The sequence below is a fragment of the Emys orbicularis genome, chromosome 10 (assembly GCF_028017835.1).
Source record: "Emys orbicularis isolate rEmyOrb1 chromosome 10, rEmyOrb1.hap1, whole genome shotgun sequence".
Taxonomy (NCBI): Eukaryota; Metazoa; Chordata; order Testudines; family Emydidae; genus Emys; species Emys orbicularis.
The window spans coordinates 50,763,280-50,787,882 of record NC_088692.1 but is presented as its reverse complement, the minus strand read 5'-3'; the positions used below and the strand labels follow the sequence as shown (position 1 = coordinate 50,787,882).

Sequence of the window (24,603 nt, the reverse complement as noted above, 5' to 3'; positions counted from 1 at the left end):
ATGGCAGGGGCTGGCTGGGCACCGCCACACCTGGATGAGTTCATCCTGACCGAGAGGCTGGGCAGTGGCACCTATGCTACTGTTTACAAAGCCTACAGGAAGGTAATGGGGCTGCTGGGCACAGCCAGATGGGCTGGGAGATGGGCACAGTCAGAGGGGGATCTTGGGGGGTGGAGGGAGGAAGAGCACGAGTGGGAGCATGCTTTAAATAGCCCCCGCTAAGAGGCCGTGTCTCCCAAGGGAGCCTCTCTGGCTCTGCCATGGGGGCCTCACCAAGGAGTCGGGCTCTGACCAGAACTGTCTCCCCAGCCCCTGACAGCTGGGCTGGCAGTACAAACCCATTCCCTGGCACGGAGCTAAAGCACTTTCACCCTGGCAGGGAGCGCAGGGAGCTAGCTAGAGCAGGGCTGCTCCTTCAGTCCCTGACTCTTCTGGGTGACTTTGGGCAAAGCCTTGCCCTGTGCCTCAGTTTCCCCATTTGGGAAAAGCAGATGATGATACTCTCCAAGGGAGGCCGTGTGTATCGTTATTGTCTGCGATGCCCTGTGAGAGCTTCGTGGGGAAGGGGCTATAGAGGGACAGAGTGTTATGGATAATGATTCCCCTTAGAGGAATGCCTGCCTGCCTGGCGTGACTCACACACCCTATGGGGAGGTGTTTCCATTTTGCTGCCCCCTACTGTCATTTCCGTGGGGACAGGGGCTCTCCTTCCTCATGAGGTTTCCTGGTCAAGAGCCCCATCTTGCCCCATTCTTGGAGGCTGTATTTCTAAACCAGACAGTGCCTTGAATCCTGCCTCTTCTCCATCATCCCCCCTTCCCCCCCAGCACTGCACTGTCGGTGGTTGCTGAGGGGCGGCTGAGCCGGGGCTCCTCTGGGTTATGCAGGTGCCATGTGGTATGATTGACTCAGGAGGTATGGATGACTGATGTGGGATTGAATCGCTGAGGTACTACATGGCCCCATTCCCACAGTACCTGTGCACCTCATGCTCGCTAATGTATTTATTCTCACACACCCCTGTGGGGTTGGGCAGTGCTATTATCCCCATTGTTCAGACAGGGACATTGAGGCACAGAGACGCTAAGGTTATGTCCACTGCACGCTAAGCCAGGCGCTGCCTCAGTCTGAGCCCAAGCCCCGCTTCCATCCACACACAAATCAGTCTGACTCAAGTCAGCAAGCAATCAGGATCTGGGTCCAACCCCCTGCTGGGGGGGTGGGTCAGAGCCCAAGTCCCACTGTGATTCGGGCCCACGCCCTGTCATTTTGCAGTGTGGGCGCAGCTCAAGCCGCACACCTGAGTCAGAAGGTCTGCGTAGTGCAGTATGGCGGATGTGTTAGCACGGCTGTGAGACCCGGGTCCAGCAATTGTAAACGCAGGTTTACAGTGCAGTGTGGACACTCAAGCATGGGCTTGAAAACAATGAGTCCACAGGCCCGTGTCCTACAGACCCGGGTTTACAATGTGGTGTAGACAGACCCTCAGTGACTTGCCCAAGGTCATGCAGGAAGCCTGCATGGTTTTCATTCCCTTTCCAGAAGAATGCCCGGGAAGTGGTGGCCATCAAGTGCGTGAACAAGAGGAGCCTGAACCGGGCGTCGGTGGAGAACTTGCTGACAGAGATCGAGATCCTGAAGACCATCCGCCACCCACACATCGTGGAGCTGAAGGACTTCCAGGTGAAGAGCAGCAGTGCCAGGGCTGACTGGGGCTTCGTAGGAGATGCGGGGGTTGCCGAGGGCTGGCTAGCGGGTCTCTCCAGACTTGAGGACTCGGAGGGCCAGCTTAGGGGCTTAATAGGGGGATGTGTGACTGAAGCATAGGCGCCGACTCTGCGGGTGCTCTGGGGCTTGAGCACCCACGGAAAAGAAATAGTGGGAGCTCAGCACCCACCGGCAGCCCCATGGATCAGTTCTTTCCCCTCCCTCCCAGCGCCTCCCACCTGCTGTGATCAGCTGATCAGGAGGCGCGGGGGAGGGAGAGGAGCAGAACGGGGTGGGGCAGGAAGGGGCGGAATGGCGGCGGGAAGAAGCAGGGTGGGAGCTCGGGGGAAGGGAGGGAGTGGGGGCGGGGCCTGGGGCGGAGTGGGGGCCGAGCACCCCCTGGGAACTGGGGAAGTTGGCACCTTGGGACTGAAGTGTTGGAGCAAGGGGCCTCCTGAGCCAACTGCCCTGCCGCTTCCAAGGACTGGTTGGTGGGAGGCACCTGGGCAATGTTTGTGGTTGGGCCACATACACAAGCCCAGTGCAACCCCACTGGCTTCCCTGGGGTGTAAGTGTGTATGAAGCCAGGCCCCCTGCCTGCAGCCCGGGAGAAGCAGGAGTCAGACAGGCTAATGCCTGGTGCCCCCACCTAGGAGTTACAGGTTGGTTTTTCCCACTCCCCATCCCTATTGTCACGTTTGGATACAAGATAACCCAGCACCCGTCAGCGTGACGGACTCTGCGTGTGTCTTGCAGTGGGACAGTGACAACATTTACCTCATCATGGAGTTCTGCGCGGGGGGGGACCTGTCCCATTTCATCCGGACGCGGAAGATACTCCCGGAGAAGGTGGCACGGCTCTTTCTGCAGCAAATGGGTGAGGGGACCCCTGACCCCACCTCTCCCACCAGTCCTTGGCTGCAGAACTCTCCTCCTTGGGGGGGTAATTGCATGATACTTTCACTGCTTCCCAGGTGCAGCAGCTTTTTGAAACTGACTAGAGTTGCCCTGAGCTGGAATTTGGGCAGGACACTGGAGTGAACGCCTCTGCTCTTGTGACAAATGCCCTGGGGTCCCTAATGCAATGGGGAAGCAGGGAGCATTTGGATCAGGGTGGGGAGGGAAAGCGGGGTAAGAAGGAATGGAAGTGACTGGTCGCGTGGAGCCATTGAAGGAAGTGGAGTCTTGGAGGTGGGGGGTGGGCCGCAGATTGGGGTGGAGATGATGCTCTGATGTCCCTCCCATCTCACACTGGGTCTGTTTGTCCTGCCAGCATGTGCCCTGAAGTTCCTTCATGACAGGAATATCTCCCACCTGGACTTGAAGCCTCAGAACATTCTCCTCAGCTCTGTGGAGAATCCTCATCTCAAACTGGCAGGTCAGCTGGGTGGGGCAGGAGCCTGGGGGGGCGGCTGGGTTTGTGTCACAGTCTCAGGCCTCGCTCCCTGGAATTGCAGGCAGGAGCGGGGAAAAGGGAGATGCCTCGGGTCACTCTTCCAGCTGAGGAGTGGCCTTGACAAGCTTTGTAGTCTGGCACCCTCTTAGCTGATGGCTGTAATGGGGAGCCTGGAGGGTGGAGGTGGGTGGATTTAAGGGGAAGGGAGGTCTCTGGATCTCCACGGGGAATGGGCCAGAGCCCTCGGCTTCCCCCTCCAGTAAAGGGAAAACCCCTTTGCGGGTTCTGCCATGTCCACTCTCCACCGAGCATGGGTGGCAGCGTGCTGGCTTCCTCACACATCGTCCCCTGCCCACGTGCTGAGGGGAGTTCAGTCTCTGGCTTCCATTCGGCCCTTGGATTCTTTGCCAGCAAAGCGCCCCGTGGTTACTGTCCTGCGTAGCTGGACTGAGACCTGCCAACTCGTTCCACCCAGCCCATTGGGTGGTAATAACTTTGAGCCACTCTGCACCTGGGCTGGATTTGAACTGGGTGAAAGGCTCCATATCCCATTACCAGTCCCCTGAGCCGTCCATCCTGCCCCTAGTGAGCTTGTTCTAATGTGGTCTGTTACGTCTCCTTGGCCGTCCCCCTTCCAGTTCTTTCTGCTCTCCGCAGATTTTGGCTTTGCGCAGTACATGTCTCCGTGGGACGAGAAGCACGTGCTCAGGGGATCCCCGCTCTACATGGCCCCCGAGATGGTGTGCCAACGGCAGTATGACGCCCGTGTGGACCTGTGGTCCGTGGGGGTCATTCTTTACGGTAGGTCCCCCTGCCTCTGGGCTGGTGGGTGAAGGGGTCAGTCTCTGTTTGCATAGGTGAGATTCTTCAGCCTTTGCCTTCTAGCTGCCTGTATGTTACAGCAGGACCTGCTGGAGCCATGGATCTACTAGTATTGCCATTACATACCCAGTACCCAGTGCTAGGCAAACCCCAGGAGATCGGAAGTTTCAGTCTGGATAATCTCCCCAAAGTCTGGATCCCTTGAAAATTTCACTGAAACAGAATCTAGTACTTGATCTGGGGTCTTCCCATTCTCTGTGTAGCTGTTTCTATGGTGTGCGTTTGTTGCACAAACACTGATGAATTTTGCCCCTAGGAGATAGGGAAGTGCTATTACTTCCGTACTACAGATGGGGAACTGAGACGCAAAGAGACAAAGGCTCAGATCCTCAAAGGTTTTCTTTGATTTCAATGGAAGTTAGTAGAGCCCTGCAAATCTGCGGATCTCCACTGTATATCCACAGACCATGTTTGTGGAGGGCGAATCAGATGTGGATACAAATTTTGTATCAACGCAGGGCTCTAGAAGTTAAGAACCTAAATACCTTTGAGGATCTAGGCCTAAATAACTTGCCCAAGTCACACAGGAGGGAGTCTGTGGTAGAACCAGGAACTAAATCGGGTCTCTTGAGACCCAGTCCAGTGCCTGAGCCATAAAACCGCCCTTAATCCCAAGGTTGTTGTGAGATCTCCTTCAAGTTTTACCATCAGAAACAGCCTTAGGGGGAGGGATAGCTCAGTGGTTTGAGCATTGGCCTGCTAAACCCAGGGTTGTGAGTTCAATCCTTGAGGGGGCCATTTAGGGATCTGGGGCAAAAATTGGTCCTGCTAGTGAAGGCAGGGGACTGGACTCAATGACCTTTCAAGGTCCCTTCCAGTTCTATGAGATAAGTATCTTCAGAACTTATAGTGATTCCCATCTCCCTTCATCAGATGACCCCAAGTCTGAGCTGTATGTTTGCTCTGTCTCTCTGAATAAGGCAGCAGCCGCTCCTCCTCATTCTGTACCGAAAGGACTAACCCACGGTGTTTCTTTCCACCTCCCCAGAGGCGCTGTTTGGGAGGCCGCCTTTTTTCTCCAAATCATTTGCCGAGCTGGAGGAGAAAATCCGCAGCAACCGGGTGATCGAGGTAACACTGGGCCAGCCAGGGTGTCTCGGGGGTGGGTGATGTCTGAGCTTGTGTAGGTAGAACTAGCAAACAGGAAGCACTCTGCAGCAGTGACTATTCTAATGTATCTGACTCAGTCAGATATTATACTGATAAGAACAGATATAACTTAGTAGATAATGTTTGTACGTCACGGTCCAAGAGACACAGACCAGGCTTTCATCTCGGGGCCAAAAGACCAAACACATCATGATACTTGATCATAGCCTTTAATAGGCCGAGAGACTACTTACGCTTGATCTAAGCTCTAAGGAGCCGAGAAGCGATCACTCAGTGCAGGCAAAAGCAACTCTGCTTTCACCGAGGAGCCTGCGCGGGCAGCAGGAGTATGTGTCCACCCAGGGGCTAGACAATCCTTGCTGATCTGGATTTTCTCTGTAGCTTGCTGCTCCATGGAGCATTGTGGCTCTAGAGACCTTGGCCTGCATTCCAGTCCTGAGACAGAGAGAGAGGACTTCAGGGTGGAAGGAGGGGGCAGGTGAAGGAGTAGAGCAAACAAGTTACATAAGTCCAGTGTCTATTGTTTTCCCCCTTTAGACACTGGATGGAGAGGGAGATGAGGAAAGTCCCAGACACATTGGAAAACCACAGAAACAATTGATCCAGGGAGGGCAGTGGCTGGAAAGAGATATTGTTGGGTCAAATTTGGTCCAAAGTGTAGATTTTGTGTTTAAACCTCCCCCCTCCCCCTGAAAACTTTCTACCAAACCTCAGAGCAGTAGAAATATTTCTATTAAGTTAAATAAAAAATATCATTCCAGGGGAAAGAGGGTTTTAAAAACCAGCAGTCATTCCCTTGGGGAGTCTGCAAGGTCAGCTGCATGGTGCCTGAAAGTGAAACTGACTAGGAACAAAAATGAAGCTGCCTCCAAACAAAAGTGGAAGCAATTTATCTCCTTGCATTGGCCTAGCAGAGGGAAAGGTCGAAGGCAGCACTAGTGCAAGTGGGAAGTGTCAAAATCCTCTGAATAATCTTGGGTGTAACCCAGATAAGGCAATTGGAACAAACTGCAAATATTTGGCTTGACAACATCCAGTTTCACCAGCCCGCAGGGTTCAGAAATCACCGGTCAAGACCCTGAGAAATTGTGAGATTGGCTTGAAAATCACGAGATTTTTAACAATAATAAATGTTTCTCCCCTGGCTTTGGTGACTTGAAGGGACTGGGTTTTCAAGCTTTTTTCCCCCACCATCAAAGGGCTGGATTTTTTTAATTTAAAAAAAAAAAAAAAAAATGAAAGCTGAGATTCTCATATGATTGTCCGGCTCCAGGTTCTGGGGCTTTACGAAAACACCAGATGTTGTGAGCGTTGGCAAAGCTGAGTGTCCCTTTCAGACAGAGATCTCTCAGCCTGTTGTCTCAGTCAGACTGCCCCGTGTTCACCTCTGTCTTGGAGTTTGAGCAAGCTGCATGCCCCAGCCCTGCCTACCCCTTCATTGCTGCTCAAAGTGATCGCCTGTATAAAAAACAGACTAACTCCCATCCTCCACCTGTGACCCTGATGGGTAAAAAGACATGACTGGCTCTGCTGGAGGGCAACCCAAGGGCTTTATCAGAGACAGCAAATCTGTTACAGGCAGAGCAGAGTCCCACGGGGAGGTAAATGAATCCCACAAGCATTGGATGTGGTTGTGGTCATGGTAACCAGCCACGTCAGCATGGAGACGATATCGTCTCACCTTCATCTGAAGGGATCATGAAGTGCTTGGCTGGCCTTCTAGGCAGGAATCGCGTCGCTGCAGTGCAGACTCCAGCTGTGTTCCACCCCAGAGCTGTCTTAACAGCACGTGGCAGCGCTACCTGAGAGGTTCTCTTTAATGAGGGGGTGATGATGATTTCAGATACTTCCCCCCATCCCTTTTGCTGCTAGACCACCTGCCCCACCTGTTGTGCCTCTGCCGTCCACTGGCAGGCCTGTAATCAGTGGAAGGCAAGAACATGCCTGAGACAGGAGGTGGTGGGTGAGCGAGGCCTGGCAGGGGGGCAGCACAGCCTGCTGAGCCCTGGGGTTGCGGGGAAGGAGCGCACTTTGTTGATGGCTCCACAGGCCCTGCCCGGAGCAAGGGGAGGGCCATCCGCAGGCCTGGGCTTTGGGGATCCAGTGTCTGTGTCAGGCACCACTGCAAGGTTGTCATGCCCCGATCTGTTCCCTCTCTCTGATGATGGAGACACTGGTAACCTTGGAGAACCGTGTCCAGGTGTGAGAAGGGATCGGTGGAGGGGGCAGCGGAGGACTGGCTGGGAGATCTCCTAGGGGGCCTCCTGTCCCCATTGGGCCCCCGTACAAGGGCAATAGTATCTGCAGGTGTGACCCTGGCTCTTTCAAGCTGTCCAGGCCTCAGCCATTCAAAGTCGCCGTGTGTAGCTGCCTGTTGTATCCCTCTGTCCCCCAGCTGCCGAGCCGGCCCCGGCTTTCCCAGGAGTGCCGGGATCTCTTGCAGCGCCTCCTGGAAAGGGACCCGCTGCAGCGCATCTCTTTCGAGGAGTTCTTCGCCCACCCCTTCGTGGATATGGAGCACATGCCCAGCGCAGAGAGCCTACGCAAAGCGGTGAGTCTGACTGACGCTGAGAGATCACTCGGGGCACTGCTCTGAGGGGAGCCCCCTGTGGATCTGCCAGGCACTGACCCGGGGCACTGCTGTGAGAGGAGGTCGCAGTGCAGTAGACCTGGTGTATACCAGATCTGAGCCTGATCTCTCTGCTGGTGCAGTACAGATTCTAGCCTTGTCCAACTCTCTAACCCCCTCCCCTGCCCTCTTCTCTGTGTCAGACCGCCCTGGTAGTGGAAGCTGTAAAGAAGGATCAGCAGGGAGACCCCTCGGCCGCCCTCTCTCTCTACTGCAAGGCCCTGGAGTTTTTTGTCCCTGCCCTGCACTGTGAGTGACTAAACCTGTTTCTCCCCCATCTGCCTCTTGTTCCACATGGCTGGTGGGAACGGTACCGGGCCCCACGGGGACACTGCCAACAGCAGTTGCTGGCAACAAGGGCTCACCTGTTGCATGATGTCACCAGTGCAAGAAGCTTCACTGTAAAGTGATCCCCCACCTGAATCCCTTCTTCTCTGGGGCCTTTATCACCGCCCCATCCCGCCGGTCTGGGAATGGTCTCTCAGGGGAAGAGTGGGAATTTGAGGATTGCTGCAACTCTTATTCGGGGGCTGGGAGAGAGCTGGAAGCAGATGGGGCTGATTAGTGTGTGGGTCTCCTTCTCCCCCTTCCTCCCCCCCCTCACACTCACCCCAGGCCTGGAAACCACCTTAAGTAAAGGAGCTCCGTGCAGGTCAGAAAAGGCCAAGGTGTTGGCTGGGCTTCCTGACCCACAAGTGTTCTGCGTGGGGTGGGGGTTGGGGGTCATGTTCTGAGGGTCATTAGATCTAGGGGGGAGACTGACTCCCTGGGCTGGGGGTTGGAGCTGTCAGTGTGAACTCCTCCCCCATCTTATCTTCTGCAGATGAAACTGATGTTCGCAGGAAGGAAGCGATCCGGTCAAAGGTCAGTGACAGACTATACTAGAGCAAGATTGGTCCATCCAGAGGTTAGAGTGCTAACCGGAGACTTGGGAGACCAGGGTTCAAGTCCCTGTTCAGCCAGACTCTGTGTGACCTTGGGCAAGTCACTTAGCCTCTCTTTGCCTCAGTTTCCCCCGCTGCACAGTGGGGATAACAGCGCTGCCCTACCTCCCAGGTGGGTGTGAGGATAAATACACCAAAGACTGTGAGCTGCTCAGATACTGCGGTGATGAGGGCTGGATCATTTCCTTAGCTACATAGATCTTTCCAGGTTGGATGGGTGAGGCTGGCAGGGGAGGTAGGTCTGATGGGAGCTCAGGCTGGAGATGGTTGGGAACTGGCATGAAGGTGAGAGGGAACATCCAGGGATGGATGGGGAGGGTGGGCTGGGCTGGGAGTTATGTGAGGATGAGAAGGGAGGGTTGGCCAACAGAACAGTGGGCCCAGCACTATGTGCGGGTACATCTGGCGCCCCATGTGGGATCCTGTGTATGGGGGTCTCCTGCTGCCTCCATTCTCCTCCACACAACCCTCCTGTGAGAACCAGCTATCGGTGCTGTGCCCTTGGAGCCAGCCTGGGGGGGATAACATGCCAGGGCACCTCTAAGGCTTGCTGCTGCTTCTGCTTTCCTCAGGTGGGTCAGTACATCTCGCGAGCGGAGGAACTAAAGACGCTGGTGACATCCAACAACAAGACCCTCCTGCAGCAGGGCAACCCCGCCAGGGACATCCTCAAAGGTAATGCCCTGGATGGGCAAAACCTCCCTTCCACCCCTAGGAATGGGCCCAAGATGGCTTGACTGGGGGGAATCCCATCTAGGCTGTACCATGTGACCAGAGTGCATGGGGTGGGGCTTAAAAGGGGGAGAGAATGCTGACTCCACCTGGGAGAGCGGGGCTTGCAGGGATGCTTGTAGCACATAGGAGAGAGTGCTGCTCAGTTCCCCCTCGCCTTGCAGTAGTGAATCCTAGCTTCCCTCCCCTAGCGGGGTATTCCCTCTACCCGTGCTGCTCTGAGGCCTCACCCTTTCTTGGAACTTCTCGTTACAGAGATGTCCAGGGACAAGCCCCGCCTGTATGCCGCGCTGGAGGTGGCATCTGCAGCCATCACTAAGGTAAGTCCCAGGCTTAAGGGACAGGGATTGTTGCTCTGGATAGCAGCAGAGTGCCAGGATCATTGCTGTCCCTCCTTAGTCACCTGATACACTGGCAGCGGAGGAGGCTAGAGACAGAGTTAAGACCTCTACACGGATAGGGGCAAAGCTAGGAACCAGCTTGGGCAAGAAGATCACTGCTTGGAAGGAATTAGTGAGAACTGGGATCCCAAATCAGTGAGGGGCATAGGTGGGTTCTTTAAGCATTTGAGTAATAATAATGTATGCAGCACTTTACAAAGCAGCCATATCACTATCCCCATTTTACAGATGGAGAAACTAAGGCACAGGGTGGTGAAAGAAATCGCCCAGTGTGACCTAGTGAATAAGTGGCAGAGTCAGGAAAAGAACCCAAGAGTTCTAATACCCAGTCCTCCAGCCAATAGGGAAAATTCCCTTCCTGTGACATCACCCACTACATCGCTTCCTCTTGTAGGGTTCACAACAATGTCCAGCCAAAAGGCGACTTCCCTCCCATGTATTCCATGCTTTGGGAAAACTGATCAGCTTTGAGAGCCACAAACTGCTGTCTTGCCTGCAGACCCTCTTTCAGCCCATTGTCTTGCTGCAGCTATTGTTTCATATCAAATATTGTATAAGCTACACTTTAAAAGGCATCCATTGGTCCCTCCCCCAGAATTGCTGGTTGGTTATATGGCAGGTGGGGGAATCAGTTGCCACTCAACAGACCTTACGCTCCACCCTTAACGCAGCAACACTTGGCGTTGACCTCAGAGAGCCCTTTGCAAAATATCAAACCAGCTAAATTTGGGAGGGGGCAGAAACAGAAGTGCAGCTTCCATGATTGGTGCACTCCAGGTGACAGCCATCTGAGCCTCTCTGAACTTAATCTTGCAGCACAGACTGATTTGTGTCTTATTTTTCTGGACTGGAGCGAGAACGAGAGCTGAGACCACCCAGTTAGTTATTCTACCCCAGAGCTCCCATTGGATGGGAGATGTGTGTGAAAGCAATGTCTCCCTCTAGTGGCCTCCCAAGCATCTGTGGCAGCCTGGTCCTTACAGTTAGAGAAGCTTTCCTTTAGCTTGAGTAGCAGAGAGGTGGGTGTCAGTGGCGTAGCCAGGTGGAAGGAACAGGGGGAGCAATAAAAAAAAAAAAAAAAGGTGCCACCCGCTGCGGCGCTTTTACTCACCCGGCGGCGCTCCCGGTCTTCGGTGGCACTGAAGGTCCCGCCGCCGAAGACCCGGGTACCAAGAGAAAGGACAAGGAACCGTTTATGTGCATATCTGTCTTAGCTAAGGCTTAGGTAGGCCTAGCTTCTCCAGACACCCCCATTTCTCAGACTGGGGTTCAATCTGCTTCCTCATAGCCCTCTGTCTCCCCCTATGCTCCAGGGGCTCAGTTTTTATCCACTCCAAGTTTCTTTGTTTCCGTTTCCCATCAGGATTTCCCTCTCCCCTTTACCAGTCCAGAGACTGTTGAACTCAGCATGGTCAGAGGCAAACTTCAAAGGGACTGATAACTGCATTGTCCCTTTAAGTGTCAGGGAATGGAGGGCTATCACACATGTCTGTCTGCTTTCCTGCCTAGGGGGCAAACTAATGCCTGAATTAACCCTTTGTAATCATAAAACAAACAGACACATAATAGCCATGTAATATTACAGGCATCATCCTTTACACATGCTCACAGAAGTGAATGGCCTGTGCTCATATCTCTGTCTGTTTGAGGATTTCTCTCTCCAGGACTCAGGAGACAGGCTGGATGACCTTGGGCAAGCTACAGCATCGCCTTGTGCCTCAGTTTCCCCATCTGTGAAATGGGAATAATGATCCAGCCCTCCCTTTGTAAAGTACTTTGAGGTCTACTGCTGAACAGTGCTAGATAAGAGCTTGGTACCGTCATTGTATGCGCTTTCTCTCCTGCCTCTCCTCACTGATGTTATGCAGTGTCTGGGAGCTTGTCTGTTACCTCCTGGGGTCTCTGTTCCAGGAGGAGGAGGGCAAGGATGACTCTGACACACTTGATCTCTACCAGCAGAGTCTGGGGGAGCTGCTGCTTATGTTAGCTGGTGAGTTACAGCCTGCAGTGGGATTCCAGCTGGCGCTGCTGGAATCTTGCTTAGCAACAGAGACTGTACATGCTGCTATTCTGTGCAGCGCTGGAGGCTAACGCTGCCTGCTCTCTTTCCAGCAGAGCCTGTGGGCAGGAGACGGGAGCTGCTTCACTCTGAGGTATGGAATGGGGTCGTTCCCTTCACCTGCTCTCCCGGAGGAGCAGCCCAATGGGGATTTCAGTTACAGGCTCCCTTGGTTTTAGCATTTGCCTCCATTCCTTCCTGCTAGGGCTGAGGGGATGACCCACGGCTGGATACTGAGAGCCCTTTGCCAGTGGCAAGATCTCTGCCAAGGGGAGTGGCAGAAGTTTCATTACTCCAGACCAAGTTCTGGGTCAGGGACAATCCTGCTCTGACCTCCCTGGGAACAGGCTAGATTGGGCTTTCAGCTGGTGGGGTGTAAGCCAGGGATGGGTTTGCAGGGGGAGCTCAGTGGATCATAGGACTGTATCCTATTCTGGGCCCCACACTTCAGGAAAGATGTGAACAAATTGGAGAAAGTCCAGAGAAGAGCAACAAAAATGATTAACGGTCTAGAAAACATGAGCTCTGAGGATAAATAGGTGAGAAAGCAGCAATATCCTGGCTCAGGAAGATTTAGCAGGAACCTGGGCAGGAGATGGAAGGAAGAACTGACTTGGGGCTGCTGCCTGTCCTACCTGCTACTCAGTTCTAGAACAGCCGCATAGGCTCCATCTCGCCTCCGCCTCTTGGAGTGGTGGAGAGAAGGAGGAACAGCCCCACAGCACAGCAGCCCTCCGTCACCTTCCCTGGTTTCCTCCTGGGACCCCAAGCCCACAAACCTTGGCAGCTGCAAAGGACTGTGGGATATGGTGGGTTGTGGGACGATTTTTTGTTGTTGTCTTCAGATAAAAAGCAATGCTCTGGACTGGATTATAATAGTACTTAGCACCTGTTCTAGAGCACGTTCCGTCCCATTTTATGAATGCGGAAACTGAGGCGGGAGGAAATCATGTAGTTAGTCTGCAGCTGAGCTGGGAACAGAACCCAGGCCCCCATGTGCCAGGCTGGTGCCCTACCCACTAGACAGTGCTGCCTCCCTTGGACTAAACAAGCTCGATTAGTCCAAATCAGCCTCCTTAACACTGACTCTTCACCTCCCAGCTGCACTCCCATGGTGGTCCTCGAAGCCACTGGTAGAGTCGCCTAGATCCCAGCTGTCCTTCCCCCACTCCCCAATTCCTCCCCAGTTGACCCTTCGGGCTGAGGAAGGTCAGACCCAGCTCTCTCCTGAGGCTAACCATGTTGCCTTCTCCCAGGGAACCAAACCAGGCTCCCTGCCGCTAAGCTGCCAGGCCAGCCTTTCCCCACTTCCTGAGCTGGCATCATTTAGCTGCCGGCTCATGCTCAGCTGTGACTCCTGGTCACGGAGCCGGACGAGTGATTGTTTGTGTCTTGCCGGCAGATTCAGACTCTGATGGGCCGGGCTGAGTACCTGAAAGAGCAGATCAAGGTACAGCAGGGCTGGGGGGTGAATTGGGGAGGATTCATGCGTGGGGTGGGGGCTGGGGTGTAAATGGATACTTAGGAACATAAGAGAATTGCCTGGGTGGGATGGGGGTGGGGGTGTTGGGGCACTTGCCAGGTGTGGGAAGGTGGGGGCGGTAAATTGGGTGTCTGGGGATTAGACAGCAATCGGCCCGTGGCCGCAGTGTGATGAGAACTCCCCTCTGTGTTCCAGATGAGGGACGCGCAATCCATGGGCAAGGAGATGCTGTCGGAGTCTGTCCGGAGCTGTGAGTGTGATTGTGCCTTACACAGCACTGGCCTCTCCCCCTCGCTGTTCCCTACTGCCAGTCCCCACTGCCAGCTCCCCCCACCGCCTCCCATTAGCATTGTCCCCCCCCCCCCCCATGCAACGCTTCCAGTCCCTCCGCGGCGCTCAGCTCCACGCCAGCTGCCCTCCCTTCTCCACCTGGCTGTGTCTCCTTCAGCTCCGCTGGCTTCTCACTGCTCTGTCTGCCCCGCTACCCCCTCCCGTGGGGTCTCCCTTCCTGTCCCTTCCCTCCGTTCCGCCTCCCACCCCGTGGAGCCTCTGTGGAGAACGTGCAGGGCACGTGTGACTGTCCTCTGCCATCTCCCTGGCTAAGCCCCTCTGCACCTCCCAGACTCCTGATCCCTCTGCTCAGCATTTGACTTTGGCTCCTCTCACCCCACTGCCACCTCCTGGCTGTCTCGCCTCGGCTGCACTTATTCCTGCTACTGACCCACACCCGCCCGCCGTCTTCACCTCTCTCCCGTCTCCCTTCTACTTCTGAACGGTTCCTTAAAGTCCTCCCACAGCCCCTCCTGCCTCTCCAGCTACTACCCGCTCTCCTCCTCCTTGTCCCCTTCTCAAACCTGCTGCCTGCTCCTGACCCCCTCCCAGCTCTCTCCTGCATCCTCTGCAGTCCAGCTTCCGCCCCTGCTGGCCCAGCTCTCACTGAGACAGCCAGTGACCTGCTCCTGGCCGGTTCTGTGGGCCTGTCCAGATGCTCCTTCAGTGTCTCTCTCTGTGGCCCCATGTCCTGCTGTCCATCAGTGTCCTGTCAGGCTCCATCCTCAGTCCTCTCCTGCTCCCGCCATGCTCCGTCCCTGGGCACCCCCATCCGCTCTCACGCCACCAATTGCCATCTCCTTGCTAACAACTTCCAAATATGCCTCTGCTCCCCCGTTCAGCCCTGCATCTGCCACTCCCATAGTGCCTGCTCTGGGCCCTATCCCCATGTGTGTTCATCCTGCCCACTGCCTGTTTGATCCTGCTGCCCCCTACTCCCACCTGCTGCCTGGCCAGATCCTCGGCTTGCTGTCCCTGAGATCTCCTTCGACCCCTAGTGGCGCCACACGTCCTCGTGCACCACCCACTAGGCCAGGAATAGCCTGGATTCAGCCTGGGCTCTCTGCAGCCTCCAGACACAGCTTCAGCGCTGCCCACCCCTCTCAGCCCCTCGCCCGACTGTCCCTGTTCATATGTCATGCACAAAAATCCAAATGTCTTAATGCTGCTTAAGCCATTCCTCTCCCTTTATCCATCTCGCCTGGCATGCGAGATGCACATGTAGCAATTGGCACGTCCCCTGACCGTTCCCGTGCCCCTTCCGACGTCTCCTCCCAGGCTGTTCCATCTAAACGAGACTGTACGCTCTGTGGGAGAGAGACCGGTTGTCTGTACCTGGCTCTAAAATGCCACGCCTCCCTCGTGCTGCTGTACAACCAGCCCAGGCGGCGAAGAGTGGCCAGATTTTTCAGTAGCCCCCATAGTGAGTTAAGAGCTAGCGCCCGGCCAACCCCGCCCCTCCAGGCTCCTGACTCGCCGTGTCGCTTTTCAAAATCCCACCCTGGGATCGTTACGTTGGAATCAGGAGAAGCGGCAATACCCAGAGCCAGGAATGGAGAAGAGGCTGAATCCTAGGTGTCTCTCCGCTCCTGGCTGCCTGGGATCAGAGGTGGGGAAGGGGCTGTGGCTCTCCCCTCTGTTCAGTGGGGTAGGGCGGGCATCCCTATGCGTGGGGATGGGGTAGGGAAGGTCTTGGTGCTTGTCCCCCTCTGAATTTGGAACGGTTTGATGGGGAAGGTGGAGTGATCGTCCCCTCCCCGTTTGAGTGGGGTAGAAGCAGGCCTTTGTGTCATCTCTCTGCAGCTTGGGAGAATCCACAGGTAGCTGCTAATCCCCATCCCCTTTGTGCTTGGCTGCTTAATTGGAATAAACTGCTGTGTGGGACCATTTCTCTGCCCCAGAGGCTGTTAGCTTCCCGTGGGGGCAGGAGGCTGCTGTGGGGATCCTTTTATTTCTTCTTGAACAGATCTGGAGCCATAAGGAGGGGCAGGGGTCTGTCTGTCCTGCGTCCCTCTCCTACGCTTGACAGATCACAGGGGGATGCCCTCTCCCTTTGTCCTGTCAGGCACAGGGGATGGGCGGAGGGGGGCAGGCAGGTGTTCAGAGGGGCCCCCAGAGGCAGCCCTTTGAACTGAAATGGACATGAGGCGCTTGGCTCTGTGTCTCCATGGGAGGGGCCCATTGGAAAGGACAATGCTCCAGAGAATGTGCTATAAGGAAGGGACCCTGCCTGCACTGGCCACTGGGCATGGACCAGATCCAACAGGGCAGTGGCAGAAGCTAAGGGACATGGATGGCTCAGGGCTCCTGCATGCCCAGGTGATGTGTTGGGACTGGGATGGGGGGAGCAGGGTGCTGTCCCTACAAGTACCTCTGCACTGGCTGATCTGACCCGTCATCCAGATTTTTCAGCACTTGGAGTCCAGCAAATCTGTGTGATCTGCTGAGCTGGAAAATCAGAGCTGTGTTCTCCCTGCCAGGATGCAGTGTGGAGAGCCAGGAGGAGACTCGCTCTCCCCCCATTTACCCCGGAGCCCCTTCCCACAGATTCTCCTCCCTGCTCTGCGCAGTCACATGGCCAGCAAACCTGGTGCCCCCCGAGCTCCTTTCTCCCCTGCTGCACCCCAGGCTGCGGGGAAGAGGGGGGCCGTGGGCGTGTGAGATGCGTGACAGCCTGGCACGGCAGAGGGAGAGTTCTGCTCCAGCCCAGGAGTAGTCCGGGAAGCCTGGCTGGGTGTCAAGAGGATTTAACCCTTTAATGTTTAGTTGGTTCTCACCTCATGCTCCCATGTTGGGAGCCGGGCTCTGTGCAGATACTTGTCCGCACTCTTTTTAAATTATTTATATTTTTGATAGAGGTGAACTGAAATCTTTTAAATACCCCATCCCCACCCCTCACCCCAGGTCTAAGATCCCAGCTGGGTGATGGGATCCAGGCTCAGACAGGTCAGTTCTCTCCTCAGTTCTCTGCCAAGGCCTGAGGTCGTAGGCTGCTTCCCCCTGCTCCAGTCTGTGACCCTGCTAACTCTAACATGAAAACAGGGATCCATGCTCCCCGGACTCCCATTGCTCGGCCAGCTCTTGGTGGCTTAATGAGCTGAAAAATAGTCTCTACTCCTTATGGGTATAAACCTTCACCATGTGAACTGTGTGTAAACAGGGGTAGCGATGTATGCCTGAGTCTTCAGGCAGCCTGAAACAATAGCTCTGAGAAGTGTGAATGCTCCCATTCAATTCTGTGGGGATGTTGACTCTGAAACCTAATGTTGGCTTATGTGTCCATGTTGTTAACTATTACACCACTGATCAAAGCAGCTGAGAGAGAGGGAAGACCTGCACAATTTGCTGCAAGTGGCATCTTCTTTCAGTGACCAGCGGGCAGAGCTTGGGAGGGTGCCAGCGCTTATTTTCCCAGCCTGACCCCTGTAGGAGGAAGAAAGTGCAAGCCCTAATGTGCTTTGACTTCACTAGTGTCACACACTCATGCTACTTGCTTTTTGTCCATTTTCCAGGCCCTGTCTGTGCCTGCCAGCCTGAGTCTCTGTATATTTTAATGACACAGGATGAATTCTTGGCCTCCTGTTTACAACAAATGACATTGTCTTGCCAAAATGTCCCCTCCCAGCTACTGTGCAATGTGCTAGTGCTAGTTGGTTGCTGCTGTCCACCCCAGAGGTGGCTGCATTTAATGGTAAATTGTATATATATGGTCTGTGAAGTGCTCTGGGTTCCTTGGCCAAGGAAAGGTGCTATATAAATGACAGGACCCAGCTGTTGTCCTTACAGTATGTGCAGTGAGGAAAGTGGCATCTTGCCCACCCGAACAGGGGCTTGACTCTCAGTGGAGGTCTCTTAGATGTCTGTTACCCGATCTGAAGACATGAGTGAAGGCCAGGATTTTCAGAGGGACTAGTGACATTTTGGTGGGTGTCAGACTTGAGACCCCTTTAAAGGGATTTTTTGGAAGTGCTAAGCATCTCTGAAAATTTGATCCCTTTCAAGTGCATCGAGTCTGGCACCCAAAACCACTAGTGACTCTGGAGATGCTCATGTGACGATGTTTGTGGCTCCCATGTGTTTGCACCCACAATTATTTGCACCTGCAAAATGGGAGGCTGGGCTTCCAAATGGGGCTGTAGCCTTTCTGAGCACCCCCCGCAGCCCCTGTCTCTCAATCCCCATGTGAACAGGCCATTGATCAGCACCTAGAAGTGGGGGCGTGTGGATTTAACACTGAATGGAGGGAGGGAAGTGCATTTTCCCCTCTCCCTCTACTTCTGTCCCTTTCTCCTTCCATCTTTCCTTACTGACATGCTGATGGAGGAAGGAGGTCAGGGGCTAATGGAGCTTGCGAGCAGAGTAGTTTTTCGGCTGCAGGCCCTGTACTGCCAGCTCTCCTCATACGGGAGCAGATGGGGAGTGGGGATTTGATTTGTACATTATAAGGTTAGGATGGGTAGGAAATGAAGGGCTCAGCTCACCACATTTGACATAAAAATCCTGCCTGGAGGGTGCATTTTATGATGATGATGATTTTAATCCTACATCTTCCCCACAGTAAGCTCTTGAGCGGAGTCAAATGGGGTAGCCATGGGATTCCGGCGTTCCTGCTCTGCTCTGCTGCTCTTGCAGCAGCTGTGGGGATAGTCGTGTGTGTCAGGCATACTGACTCCAAGTGACCGTCCACCTTTCTATCTGGGGTAATCTGTGCACAAGAGCTCTCTGCCCCCTGGGTGCACCTGCTTAGCAAACTCAGGACGGTGCCGCTCGGCAGCGGGAAAATGATGCTGTACTATAGGAGTGTCTTCTACTGCCTAGTCTCATCAGTGTGGATGGATCTGCATGTCTTTACATGCAGTGCGGAGAGTTAAAAGCAAAGAACCAGGGAGCCCAGGCTTGGTAAGAAGATCCGGAGTCTTTCCCTGCCCTCCTGATCACTAAAGCTCAAGATCACTTGATCTTCAGCCCAGTGGTGAAGTGATCAAAAGCATTTTCCACCTGATGGGTAGCTGGTTACATATCCTGAAGTAAGTTGGTTCCAGTCCTGTTCTTAACAGATAGGTCTCCGTATGACAGGAGTCTGCCTTCGCGATTGGCTCCAGCAGCCTCGTTGGCAGCCTTAAGAATCGAATGGTTTAAGAAACCCGAATGATCCAGTCACTCCTACAGGAATCCCTTTGGAACAGGGTGTTGGAAGCTTACACTGCATGTGATGTACCTGCTCTATAGATAAACAGAGGACTTCAGGGCTGGTGTTCTGTTTCCTTTCATCACCCTTAAATATTCACTTCCTACAGGAGCACTGTCAGCTTGAAATCTTGTCTGGTTTTTTTGTTTTTTTTCAAGTGACTTAGTGGTTTCAGGTCCTGCCCCTAGTCCCCACGGCCAGATTTTGTGATTGGTTAATAATCATACAGCCCAATTTAAGTTGTTGTTTTTCCCCCTCCCTTTGCTGTGTGAGACCCACATAAACAGAGGAATCTGTCTGACCAAACAGGTTAAAGAGTGAAATTGACTATTCACAATATGCAAAGCGAAGACAAAAACAGAGAATGATATTTCTCTCTAATCTCTCTTATAAGAAGTAGTCTTGGAAGGGTTAGATTTTATTGGTAAATGTTGAAATACATCGATTTTACCATACACACACAAACCAAAACAATATTTCCATCCATCATAATCAACATGTATAGATAGGCAAAGTAAATAAAAAATGCTGCTTGAGAAATTGTTAGTTTGACTCCAGGATATTTACTTTGTATATTTGAATGTGATGTTGACAATTTGTGTTTTCACAGTTCTAAATCGTTAACTTTTTGCATCTCAACATCTCCTGTCCTTCAGTAATTACTGTCTGACTCTCCCCTCCCCCCTGTCATTTCCCAAAACGTGGACAATTTAAATTGATAAAAGTTTAAAAAAAAATAAAAAATGAAAACCTGTAATTTTGCACAAGTGAGAACATTTAAAAATAGATAAAAATATCTTTAAAAATCCTTTAAAATAAACATCTATCGAAATGATCAAAAACTAAAATTGAATTCCACCAAGCCTTGTTAGAATGTAGCTGTCACTCCAAAACCTTACTTACAATTGCAAGTAAACCAATTTCCAACAGAAGTGATGTTTTTTAAAGTTGATGTCCTTTTAAAAAAAGGAACAGCGCAGTTGACCTGATCTAAAGCCCAGTGAGATCAGTGGAAAAGCCCCATATGATTTGGATTTAACCCAACTCTTGTGGGTCGATCTTCCAGAGTTTCCTGGGATTGTTCCCATTGAGGGGGTGTGGCAATCCAAACCCAGCTCACTGCATTTACATTCCACCCCATTTCAGGATACTAAAGGCCTGATCCAGTGGCCATTGAAGCAAATGAGCCTTTGCTCTGGCTTCAGTAGGTGTTGTTGGATCAGACCCCGGATTTCCTAGGGCAGAAGGAAGAGCAAATGGCAGAAGCTGTGCTGTCAGAGAGCAACAAGCCAGCTATCTCTGCAAAGATCTGCTTGCTGTGGGGCTGCAGCTTCCTTTGCTCACAAATCCCCCTGGTGCCCAGAGAGGAGCTGAGTTAAGGCGGCTATTGGCCAGGCTGTGAGCATGTCATTGAGGGCAGCTGTGACCCTGGCCATGCTCTCCCTTCTGCCCTAGAAGATCTGGGGTCTGATCCAACACCCGCTGAAGCCAGAGCGCAGACGCTCATTGGACCAGGCCCTTCGGATTCTGAAATGAGGTGAGTGGGGCCAGGATAGAAATTAGCTGCGTCTTTATGGAAAGCGGTGAATTGCATTGCACAAGCAATAACCTTTGAGCTCCTGACAGTCTTGCAGCGGAGTCGCTCTTCCTGTCGGTTTAGCAGCCTGCACCGTTCAATGCTGGATGAAGAAACATCAACGTTAGTTCATTCCAAAGGTCCTTAATCAGTGGGCCCTTTCAGGTCAGACTCAGCACCAGCGTGGCTTGCACTTGGGTTTACTTTAATTTGGATGCTGCTAAACCTTGTGGTGGGATGGCTTTCCCTGGTCCTTATCTCCCACTGCCTTCCTGACTGTGAACCCCTATCCCTACAAAATGGAAAGGAGGAGAAGGATGCAGCATGTCACTCTGTCCAGTTTCTCCCATCCCAGTTCCTGCTCCCTTCCCCACATTAGCAGGGAGCACAGCTAGGCTTAAGAGTAGCTCTGAGAATCGTTCTTCCTGAAGTAGTTGGGCTGGAGGTTAAGTTTTAAAGGCAATGGCTTCTGATTGCAGATAGATCTTTCCATGATCAGCAAGACTGGGAAATAACATAGAAAGGCCCTGACGTTGTTTGGTTTTAAAACCTCCTTGCTTGCCTGTGTTTTCTGGTGCCTCGCTAAAAATCCAGATCCATACAACCTGTAGAAAGTTTTGAATTCTGTAATTCAGAGAAGCACTGTCTGTACATTGTCTTCACAATGGGGCCCCAATCTCGGTTGGTCTGTAGGCAGTACCATGATAAACATAATTAATAATTGTCATGGAGTCCAGCAGGCCAGGAGTGAACAAATATTCAGTCTGATGTCTCAGCCATGTCATTTATTATTTTGTTGTTCCATGGTAGCAATCATGGCCCCAATGTGACACCCCAGTGCCTGCACTTGAAGCATTCACAAGCTAAGCAAATAATCTTCCATTCTCCCCCCACCCTCCTTTGTTTCCTGTGTCACAGCCTGTACTCTGCAGTAACAGCCAGGTGAGCATGGACCCCTGAGGGATCAGTACAGCACCCAAGGCAACAGATACTGACAGACCTCCTCAGCACCAGCCTCCTCATCTGACTTCCCATCCAGGAATCATGTGCATGCATAGCGGTTTGTGTACGTGTATTAACAGACACATGGATGGTTTATATACATGCTGTCACGTTAGTTACAGAACACGAGTTTATCTAGAGGGTTTCACTTATATGCACTGTCTGATGATTTTACGTATGTATATACACAGTATATATGTACAAATCATTGTAAAAAATGGGTATGTGCTGTCATCACATGTTAAGCAAAGAGAGAATTAAAAAAGAGCTTTTAGTATTTAATGTCAAGGAACAACCCTAGCTCCATTACTGACCCCTGCCTGGGGAGCTAGGGGATAATGGCAAGATTTAGAGCTTAAAGGGCTGATCATACAAACAGGGCATTTGTATGTGTTGCTGTAGACTACTGGCCTTTAGGGATCCGGTGAGGGACGTGATAACAGAAGGCAGGGGGCTTTAGCGCTACCTTCCTTAAGGATTTGCTCCCTATGGCTGCTCCTTCCACACTCACTGCCTCTCCACAAGAGAGTCGTGGATAGAGGGGCTGGGAAGGGGCTGTGGGGGATCTGAGGAAAGGGTCTGAGTCTGAGTCCCCCTGGCTGCAGGATGGTATGAATGTATTTCTGCCTAATCCCCAGTCGCACGCTTCGATCCCTCCAGTCAGGGGCTCCGTGACTGTGGCAGACAGCCTATTCCACCCTCGAATCTCCTTCACTATTTAAAAAGTGGGATAAATATTGTTTTCTTAATTTTAACTCCTGCAGATTCCTCCCCTGTCCCCCTCTGTAAACTCATCATCCCCTGCAGACCATGTGCTCATCTTTCCTTTGGGCCATACATGTTCCTTTCTCCTCGCAAATCCTCGTCTAGGACACCTTTTTAAAAAAAATCCTGTCTCCTGATTGGCCGGTGATGTGCAGCCAGCGCTTGGCTCTCTGTCCACAACCTGAGGGAAGAGAAGGGGGGGGGGGGATGTACAAATATAGCTCACCTCCCTGGGGCCCCAAGGGGCTGAGCACCTCTTGTGAGAGTCTTGGTATCTTTCCTGAAATCAGCGAGAGCTGAGAACACTCAGCACCTTGCAGGATCAGGCCCTGGGGATCTATGGAAGAAAAGCACTTAGAAGGGCCTGATCCAAATCAATGGACCAGGCCCATAGTCTAAGTATTATCTACTATGCACCTTTAATCTTGGTAAAAGCCACACCAGAGCATCTCCCAATGACTGGGATCTATTTGGTTGCGCTTTTACCAATTGTGTTTTAATTATTCAGGGCTCTATTTTTTTAATTGGATCCTAAGCTGACTGTTAAACAGACGTGTCTGTAGTAGCTTGTTTTTAAGACTGACTGGATTGGAAATCCAGCCAGTTGCTTAGAAAATGCTCAACGGTGTGGGAAAGCCGAACAGCTAAAACTGCAGTCGAGTAGGTGCAAGTTTGCTCCTGAGGGCTGGGGTCAGATCCATGATCTGGATGCTTATGTGAGCAATGGAGCTCTGAGTGGAGGCTGATGTGCCATGCCGTATAGAGCACTGACGTGTGCAGCACTCCAGGTCGGGCGTGACTAGAGCTGGGCGAAGAAACTTATATTTTTTCCAGTTAAAAATGCAATTTCGGCAACGCTGAATTGTTTTACGAATTCATGGTGATTCTGTTGAATTGTTTTGGTCTTTTTAAAAAAAATGGGGGGATGGGTTTGAAACTGCTTTTAGTTCTAAACTGTCTCTTAATTTTATTAGAACGTGGTCAAAATCAAAATAGAATGGTTTGATTTTGTCAAAACAAAATCTCATTTGCCCCAAAACAATTTCTTTTGTTGACCTTCCAGACTTCCCAGTGAACCAAAAAAATCTATTTGCCCAGCTCTAGTGCTGACTCGAGTACTGCAGATGTACCTTCATCAATGGATCAGTCAGCTCCCTGCTCCTACATCAGATCTCTCAATCAGTCCAGTCGTTCCGTTTTGGAGCAGAATTTCACCGTGTGCATCGTGTGCCCTCCCCAATCTCTTTCTGTAATACTGTGTCCCTAACCAGCATTCTCTCAGGCTGTAGCAACACTGTCCTGAAATGGCTGGGGAGAGATTAAGCAAGCTAGGGGACCAGAAGGATTCATATCAACCCTAAGAGCATTGGTCCTACCTCTGTGCACTTTATTGTCTGAAGCCAAATACGCCAGCTTGAATTTAGCCTGACTAATTTTCATGCCCTTTATTTCTGTCTACTTCTGACTATCTGGACTATCCCAGACAAGGGGAGTCATTTGCTATGGGGCAAAGGGGGCAGTTACCCCTCCCAGACCTTGATTTGCCCCTCCGCCCCAACTTTTCATAGGTCTCTCTGTTCCATTCCCCACACACACACACTTTGCAGGATACAATCTAATCACATATAATGTTCTATATGCTGACAACTTTGCCCCCCTCCTGCACTCCTCTGAAATGCTGCAGGCCCCTGGGCCAAATTCATCCCACTGGAGGTCATGACAAAATTCTGATTGGGATCAGGCTTTGGCCTTATTCCTATGCCCATATAACTGGGTGCTGAATTGCTAACCACCAGTTCCTCCCTAGCATTGGGTTTATTGGGTCTTTCTGTTTGGAGCTGCTTTGAGCCACAATCCTGACTGATCCTTTCCTCCCTGTGACAATCTTTACTTATAGACATCACTTAACCCTGAAACCCCCAACGTTATTTTGGACTGAACTGACCCTCACCTCAGCTCTTATTTTTGATTATGATTTTTCTTTCTGTTCTGCTTGTAGAAGGCTGGGTCGATGAGTGAGCTCCTCAGAGCCACAGGCAGCTCCTCTGGCTCTGTGCACTGTTTGTTTTAAATGTAGGGGAGGGAAATGTAAATTGCAGTAGTTGCTTGGCAGGAGGCAGCACTGTGTGAATGGGCCCAACACTGCTCAGAGCTTTTCTCAAAGTCTGCAGCGTTTAAAGAAAATGTAATTTATTGTTGGCTTTATTAAATAATTTTCCAAATACTCCAGTCCCCAGTTCCTTTCTTCAGTGGCCGGCTCAGACACAGAACCATCATTTATTCAGCTGGACACAGACCAGATATTACAGTTTGTAGGTGACGAGCGTCTCTGTTCACACAGGGTCTGATTAATGAACCTTGCAGCCCCTGTTCCCAGTACTGACCCAGCCCCTGCTCTG

General features: G+C 52.2%; 1 protein-coding gene across 1 annotated transcript; it reads left to right on the top strand.

Annotated features, from left to right (window-relative positions):
• ULK3 (unc-51 like kinase 3) lies at positions 1-21,599 on the top strand. Its single transcript, XM_065412343.1, has 16 exons — positions 1-102; positions 1,543-1,683; positions 2,464-2,584; positions 2,981-3,085; positions 3,761-3,904; positions 4,974-5,056; positions 7,491-7,646; positions 7,868-7,973; positions 8,548-8,588; positions 9,241-9,343; positions 9,656-9,720; positions 11,713-11,791; positions 11,914-11,954; positions 13,263-13,310; positions 13,539-13,593; positions 21,356-21,599. Exons 1-16 carry the CDS (start codon positions 1-3, stop codon positions 21,370-21,372), a joined length of 1,407 nt encoding a protein of 468 aa, XP_065268415.1. The 3' UTR covers positions 21,373-21,599.
• The last annotated feature ends 3,004 nt before the right edge of the window (positions 21,600-24,603 follow it).